This window comes from Pygoscelis adeliae, unplaced genomic scaffold, assembly GCF_000699105.1.
Source record: "Pygoscelis adeliae isolate BGI_AS28 unplaced genomic scaffold, ASM69910v1 Scaffold386, whole genome shotgun sequence".
In the NCBI taxonomy this organism is placed as follows: Eukaryota; Metazoa; Chordata; class Aves; order Sphenisciformes; family Spheniscidae; genus Pygoscelis; species Pygoscelis adeliae.
Window position 1 is genome coordinate 1,997,727 of NW_008824940.1, and position 8,784 is coordinate 2,006,510.

General features: G+C 38.8%; 1 protein-coding gene across 1 annotated transcript in view; it reads right to left on the reverse strand.

Annotated features, from left to right (window-relative positions):
• Window positions 1-5,045: 5,045 nt before the first annotated feature.
• Window positions 5,046-8,784, reverse strand: part of SCML2 (sex comb on midleg-like 2 (Drosophila)) — a 56,850-nt gene continuing 53,111 nt past the window's right edge. Inside the window, exons 12-14 of the mRNA XM_009325499.1 lie at window positions 7,577-7,858; window positions 6,704-6,867; window positions 5,046-5,171 (exon numbers count right to left, since the gene is read on the reverse strand). Coding sequence (XP_009323774.1) covers window positions 5,046-5,171; window positions 6,704-6,867; window positions 7,577-7,858 — 572 coding nt within the window. The remainder of the gene's footprint in view (window positions 5,172-6,703; window positions 6,868-7,576; window positions 7,859-8,784) is intronic.

Consider the following 8,784-nt stretch of genomic DNA (forward strand, 5'->3'; position numbering starts at 1 on the left):
GCCGGTTGGAAGATGAGCCAGTAGCATGCCCCTGTGGCAGAGGCAGCCCACAGTCTCCTGGGCTGCATTAGGAGGAGTGCTGCCAGCAGGTGGAGGGAGGTGATCCTTGCCCTCTCCTCAGTACTGGTGAGGCCACACATGGAGTACTGGCGTCCAGCTCTGCCCTCCACAGTACAGGACAGACATGGAGCTACTGGATAGAGTCCTGAGGAGGGCCACAAACATGATGAAGGGACTGGAGTGTCTCTCCTATGAGGAAAGGTTGAGAGAGTTGGGACTGTTCAGCCTGGAGAAGAGAAGGCTCAAGGGGGATCTCATCAATGTACAGAAATATCTGAGGGGAGGGTGCGAAGAGGATGGAGCCAGGCTCTTTGCAGAGGTGCCCAGTGGCGGGACCAGAGGCAATGGGCACAAACTGAAACACAGCAGGTTCCCTCTGATCGTCAGGAAACACTTTTTCCCTGTGAGGGTGACAGAGCCCTCGCACAGGTTGCCCAGGGAGGTTGTGGAGTCTCCCTCCTTGGAGATATTCAGAAGCTGCCTGGAGATGGTCCAGGGCAACTATCTCTAGGTGGCCCTGCTTGAGCAGGGGGGTTGGACCAGATGACCTCCAGAGGTCCCTTCCAACCTCAACTAGTCCTCAACTCTGTGATACACTCCTCAATTCTTACTTAGAATGGGGCAGATACAAGACAAACCTAGAAACACAAAAAGCTGTAGATAAAAACCCTGCTATATTTAATTTGAAAACCCTCATGTCTATGCTGGGCAGTATTTTTCATTTTCCCTGTAGCATTGCTTTCTATACAACTTTCTACCTACTCGTTACTTCCAGTTACTATTTTAAGTCTATTATAGAAAAAGCTTTTAAAAATTATATAGTTTCAGAGTAATTGGTATAGACAACCATGCATAAAAGTCTCTCCTAAGTGGTCTAGACAAAAACACCAAGCAGACTTAAGATAGTATTTCATAATGCAGAACAGAAAAAAACCCAGTCAGCTCAAACTAGAAACAGAATAGATAAACAGCATAACAGATTATCTTAAAACAGTGACTACCAGCCTCTGCTTCAAGTTGGCTGGACAGAGGCTGCTCTGACTCCTTGGTTCTGGATGTCAGGCCATTTAAATTAAAAATTATTTACGTTATAGATTCACATATACATACATATGAATAGACTTTCATTAGTTACTCATATTTAAATGAAATCATGATCTGAAGTTGGCTCACTGGAATAATACGTGAATAGGAAAAGTTGACTGGAGCCCTCCGAGTTAAGCAGGAAGATAAACTATTAATTCAACAGTGTACCCACGTTTCAATTCTCTGAATTTCACCTCCAATTAAAGGAAAGACAAGCACAAAGAATCACAGTGTTTCATCTGAGCAGGTTCAAACTTCAAGATTTTAGTCATCCTTACTCAGGGCTTCACTTTTCCCCTACAGGAATAATTGAGATACTCAAATGTAGAATTTTTGTATCACGTTCAGGGCATACACAATGACATCCACAGACTCACATAAAACTGTCATCAGAGTTACACAGAAGGTTAACATTGCTTTTGAGCAAATGATATCCCCAAATGACTGGAAAAAAAGAGTTTCTACAAATACCATGAGTATTCAGGTGAACATCTTTGCCCCTGTGTCTACCACCTGAAGTAAAAAATGGCGTGCCTTATTAAAAGCAACAAAAAAGGGGAAGATGCTCCGTCCTTTGAGCCAACATTTACAACATGATGTTGCTGTCTTTCACTGTCATTCCTGAAAAAGTCCTACAATACGTATACAGCCACAACAAACTTGTTGGAAGTGTCATCATGTCAACCGCAATGTGCAGTCACCCTGCCACACAGCACTCTTCAATTTCAATATTGCATAGGTCTTCTGCAACAAGAATTGTGAGAGCTGCTAGTCCTCCCAGGCAGTATCATTTTAATTTCAAATAGAAGAGATCTTACGATGTACTGAGGAGTTATGGCACTGTCTCGCAAGACAACTGAAAGATACAGAACCAGATAAGCAGATGAATCCCTGTTGATAGAGAAGCAACTCAGAGGAACAAAGAGAATACATCATGTTGTCTTTTATATCAAATATGCACCAAAAAGATTTTCAGTATCTTTTGAGAGACATCAGATGCACAATGCCTCTGGACTATTGTTACCACCAACTTCCAAGTTCCACAGTTTGCCTGCGAAGGATTTGAGGTTACCATTAACCCAGCTTAAGTTACTTCTCAAGCGCAGGCTGACCACTGCGAACAGCCACCAGAACAACAGACTTCTGTATCATAGAAATAAGAAAGCATGAAGTATATGAAGTTCAAACCTATTGCCATTAACTGCTTTGATTTAAAATACTTCAGGTCTTCATCTGAACACAGGACAAACAGTTTTTAGCAGTCTCTTCCCCTCAGTGGTTATATGAGAATTCTGTAAGCGGCAAAATGCTATATGCAAAACTAAATAGTTGAATATATTCCTAAGTTGTTTTGAAAGCATAGACCAACCCAAGTTCAAACATTGTTGTTCAGATCAACAATGTTGTAATAATTTTACTCTTTTGATTAAAACTGCCTTACATCAGATGTTTACATGAACTGCCAAGAACTGCCAAATGCCAGAAAATATAGCTACCCTTGCCTACGCAAACAGCGCTCACACATACACACAACATCAAACAAAACGGACAGTTACAACAATGAACAAACTATTTTATTTTTGTTGATAGATAAGAATATCCCATTGAAAATAAAGAATAAAAAATAGATTCTGCTACAACACTTTGAACGCTTGAATCTCACGCTATAGCACACGGTGAAATTCTGGTACTGCAACATCACAGTAATCCCTGTGCACACAGGTGCACAGAAAGCCTTGAACAAATATTTATACCCATAATAGTGCCATGTACAAAAATGTCATTCCATAAGGGCCGAACAGAAAATTTAAACATCTTTGTTTTTCTTATACCAATGGCAACATAAAAAAAGAAAACTGTTTTCAGTCAATTACTTCCACTTAAATCATATAAGATCTTTTTTACGCTAAAGAACTCTGAAATTCAGCATAATATCGCATGGAAGAAGTAAGGTATAAACAATATACTGAACATGTGGGGCATGATGTTTTCCTCAATATATAACTAACTTTCATATGGTTACACCAACAATCAAGTCAGTATTTTCCTAACACAAAGAGAAAATATTCTGTTTCTCCAATCAACGCTCTGACCTTTTCTTACTATAAAGAGCATGCTTGTATTATTCATCTAAGCATACATGCACCACAAAAGATATGCAAAACAAATCAATATAGATAACCTTTAGTGTCAAATGTCTAACGGTGTAATAATAAAAACAATTCTCAAAGTCCAAATGACACGCTAAATTAAAATTGCATTGCAGTCACTTAAACTAACAAAATACTTTGACACTTGTGAGCCACAAAATTTATTATTTTGCAGCAGTATCTCTGCTGAAACCTGAGGAGTATCAGACTATTGGTAAAGCAAGGCATTTTCAGAAAAGGAATTTGTAAAAAATACATTTCTACTATATGCTTTCATATAAAAAGGCAGTAAGAAATATAATAAACCCTACCATTTTAGGACTACACCTTCCCTAGCAAATAGTTATTATCACTTGCACTATTACATACAGTACATTCAGTTTCCTACACAGAAAGTATATTTTCTTGTCCCTGATGTATATTACAATTGGCAGTGACAACAAACTGCTTTATTATCACTACTCATTCTTGCAGCTTACACAAACAGCACCAATTTTACCCCAAAAAGGTTTATTGGTTACATAGTAGCACTTCCTTATAGGAAATATAAGCCCAAAACATTGGAACGAAATGTGTCTTTCCAGAAATATACCAGAACGTATGGCTCAGAGTTAAGGGATGAATAACCAAGAGTATTGCATAGTACAGGGATCTCGCCTGTATGAATAAACACACTCTTTGATTGTTTGTCACCTTCTGACTCCAAGAACGGACAACACATTAAACAGGTGCTAATGAATATGAAAGTAGTACACAACTAAATTTACTGGTAAAAAAAACAACAAGAAATTGTACAGTTCTCTCTGGCACAGTGCAAAGTACACATTAAAAAACTGAATACATATGTACAGTGTGTATGTATATTTTTATATATATAGTATGTATTTCCCTGACACATACACGTGTATATATAAAAAGCATGAACACACACATCCATGCCAAACTTAGAAAAAAGATGGAATGTTTAAAATGTGGATGCGTTGTTCCAGTTAAATCAGTCTGTCGCAGAAATGGCTGTTTATACAGCCAATATGCCCTTCCATGAAACAGAAATATTTACTGCCTGCATAAATTGACAATATACCGTACATTTGTCCTCATAACTTACCAAAGGACTGATAATCACACTTTATAAAAGCTTATATTTGTATTAAGCCCTCTCCTCCATAACCCTTCCCTCCCCACACCTCCACCCTCCATGACCAATTCATATGGTTATTCCCTTTATGGAAATCTAAGAAGAATTATCCAGAGTAACATACTAGAGTATTACTCTGCTGGAGGACCAGACACAGTATTCATTAGAGAGATGAGATCTTCTATTTTAAATTTTTCTTGCGATATAAAAGTTTACAGCCACCCCTGTAAAAATTATTAACACCTGATGCTGGTTTGTTTTATTATTTTCCTTTGGGATTCAGCTGTTTTGGTTCTGAATGTGAGCACGTTGGCTGAAGTCTGTAACAGAGAATGCACTTTTCAGGATTCGGAGAGCACTGTTACCTGACCTGCCCGCCCCAGTATGATCAACTGTCCTTCCCTGCAAACTTTCTGAAACAGTTTGCAAAATACTAGAACATAATAAAGATTCCCCCCCCCCCTTTATCCTGAACGTCTTTTACATTTTGAGAGCGCTTTCAAAAAATAAAGATGCTTTATATCAGCAAAATAGTTTCAAATAAAGGCGATGGCTGTGAACCTGAGAACTTAGTGTGATACGAACACACATATTTGTGGTATCCCCACTGGCTAGTACTTTCCTTGTTTAAGTCTTTCAATGTGGTAGCACAACTTTAGGGCAGGCCCCAGCTTCAGTCCCATATATTTCATTATCATATCACTCCTCAGTAAGAGTAGTGCCTTCCCATCAATTTCCTGCAGAAGGAAGAGAATAAACACAACAACATATAACTACTTTAACAAGCTGCATGGTAAAACTGGAAAGTACATTGTATTTGTTTATACTGTAGTAAAAATTTATCTACTATATATAAAACAGTAACTTAGTATAATTTGATATTTACAGATGGCCACTGAAATTGAATTCATTTTAGTATTTTTTAATGTATGACTAAGGTACTTAAGATGCTAAAGAAAATTATAGTAAGTAAAAGAAACTGACCAAACAGCCCTCAAAATTAGGTACCAGCTGGGGAAAAAAGTGAATGGGTCAAGAGAGGGAAAAAAAAAAGTTGCAAAGGAAGGTCTGTGCAGTTAAGAGATTAAATGATCCAAGCACTGAGGCCTTGCACTGAACCTTGAACACAGCTGTGGGAGGATTCTGGCATGCGCATGCAAACAGTCACACGGAGGAAGGGGTTACAGACCATCTAAATCTGTGAAATAAGACAGATCTATGTCCAAGTTAAACCAGACAGATTGTTAGGATCAAGACCAAAGACAACTTAGTCAGATTTCAACTGCCTGGCTGAGAAGCTGCTGAAATGTGACAGTCCTAAGCTCTTAGTAGCATTACATACTGTAGACAGGCAATTAGTTCCTTAAAACACCATGAAGAAAACCACTCTGTCTTTTTTTTTTTTTAAACATAAACCTGACAAAACAAGTGACATTTAGTCTTGTTATACAACTAAGAATAAAACATAAGACAGGAAGCTCCGTTACAAGTTATGGTGAGTTTTCCTTCCAATTCAGCTTACTCTGAGATTTAACTGTTAGTAGGAGCTGGTGCAGAACCAGGGTGAAATACTACTAAAGAGAAAGCCAACCGCTTTTTAGAAGGCCATATGTACAATGAAATAAGAAAGCAGCTCTTTGCTGAGCAACCTGCCATAGAAAAGCACAGTGAGAAGGAAGAGGGGAGACCAAAAACAGTACAGAGAAACTGACACAGTTTATCCCCCTAAAGACAGCATCTAGTTAGACCTTATGAAACCCTACACACTGTTTTTCAAAACAGATGAATTCAACATTTCAATTGATTCTCTGAATTTTAGTATTAATGACCAAATGTAAAGTTAATGAGGCATAACAGCATCTCTGCTTCAGGACAATCAGTCTCCAAAACAGATTGTCTAAGAGAGGTGCCGTCTAGGTAGGCCAAATGCCCATACTGTACATGAGAATGTCCTCTCCTCTAGAGGTACCAGGGATGACGGGGGTACCATGGATGTTGGCCATTAGAACTCGGATACTTCCAGTATTGGCATTATTCCATATAAGCTGGAAAGCAGTGGGTATTTACTTTAGTTTAACAAGACTGGAACACAGAGAAAATATACTGCAGGAGGAGTTTCAGACAGAAAAATATTTTTCAGCCTCCCTCTAATATATGAGTAGACTCTATTCTACCTTAAATTGTAGATAGAGTGATAGACACGAAAGCTGTATTTTAAGAGATTAACACGACACGCAATCTACTCGAACAGAATGGATGTGCATCATACATGTCTCCTAAAGAGTTCTGCATGTGGAGCTAGTGCCTGTGGATCAGCTTCTTTCACAAAACGCATTACTTCTTCTATTGACCAGGTGGAAGGATCCTTATTCAATATTCTTGAAGGTTCCCTTTTTAGTGAATTCAGATCCGGTCCAGTTGTGGAACTTGCAGCTTTTATTATAAAAACATTGTGAAAGGAAGAAGTATCACTAGTCTATACAGGGATAACACATTTCATTTTACGCAAGACATTCTTAATATTAACATGTGGCTTTTATTACGCATTCTTTGCAATATATTAAAATGAAAGACGTTTTGTTTTCCTCCAAATAATATTGAACTGTTCCGTTTGTCTTTAAATGCCGTATATAACTGCAAATATTACAGCAGCATAAACATGAGCACTATGACATACCTAGAGGGATTAGTTCGACTTGTACTTGGCTCCTGGGTCCCAAGATGCCATTAACTGGGAACGTGGCAAAGACAAGTTAAGCTGTGCAGACAGAGGGAGGGACAGGAGGAAACCCTATCCCCATATTTCAGCAACCCAGTAATAGTTGATAAGATGGTCAGGAAGCAAGCTGCATATAACTAGCCCTCCTCGGTCTGGCCTCCTGCAGGGTCCATAACAGCAGTGAGAGGAAGGTGCAGCAGGCAAGACCCCCCCCTCCGGCTTGCACTGCAGTATTAGTTCTAACAGGCTTAAGTTCTGCATTTGCAGTTACGTTAGCAAGCCTGACATCCTTGGCTACAGCACAATATTTCACTCCACATGCAAGCTTTTCTATGGCAAAGAACTTCTTTATTCATAACTCTCGGACTTTGTACATTAATACAAGCAGTTATATACTTTGGAAAGTTTAGTTACATAGCATACCTTCAATCCGCCTCTGTATTCGATTCCTACTAACTTCATAGTAACCGCTGCTCCCAGCAGAGCTCAAGGACAGCCTGCGCAGGATTGGGGCTGAATTTGAGGTAGCAGTCACTGGCTGAAGGGAATTTCTGTAATATGCTGCACTCCCTGAAGTACAATATTCCGTGGAATTTCGACGGGTCGGGCTTGAAGGATTTACAGAACTAAGTGCGGAATCCATAGAGTCCTCAGAAAATCGGTGTTCTTTGGAAGTGCTGTTTTCTTCTATAGGTAATGTTTCTGCTACACAAAAAGTAAGTATCAATATGTTCAAAGTGATGGACATTATACCTTTGTTATTTAACTCCTTGCTATGCTCTCTTGAAGATACTGATGGATTGTAAACCTGTTAACAAATCTCCTGACAGGCAATCACTGCTGCTGGATGTCTGCCCCTTTTCCTCAAGTAATCATTGGGCTCTTAGTGTATTTTTAAAACATTTTTTTTGTAGCAAAAGGTTTAATATGTCAAGTTCGAGACTGTCATCCATAAATCATTACAGTTGTATTTGTTAAATACTATGAACAGGGAAGTGACAGAGGGAATTTTTTCAGGTAAAATTGTCTGACGTTGATACTGATACATAAGCAATCTTAGTCAAGCATTTTCATTACCTTTTTTAAACATATTCTCAAGAAGCTAACCATTAAGAGTGTTACGTTTATCTTGCAATACATTTTTAACATAAATAAAAACTCTCATGTTAACTAACAATTGTTTAATTTGTTCTAAACAGCAGAGGGAGTCACTAACTTCATAAACAAAATAAGTGGACAATTATCACCTCTAGATCCAACAAGTTCAGCCACAGAGGCTGTCATTAAAAATTGAACGGGTTACAGGCAAAGCCACAGAAGGCTATGAGTGCCGGGTACGGCACACTAGCGTAACACGTTTGGACCACAACGCTGTATCTACATACAGTTAGCTCTTTGCACAGGGCAGGGTCTGTGAGCACAGACTCTGGAAAGCTAAAGATACATGTAAATTACTGAACCCACCGAGTAAGTTAAAAAAAAAAAAATCAGATCTCAGGAAGGAATTATAACAACATTCCCCTTTTTAGTTCTTATCACTTATCCACTAATTTCTACTCTGCAAAACACAAATAACGCCCACTTAGAAGACTCCTGAACTTTTAGAGACTGTCAACACTGTTTCTAAGCCA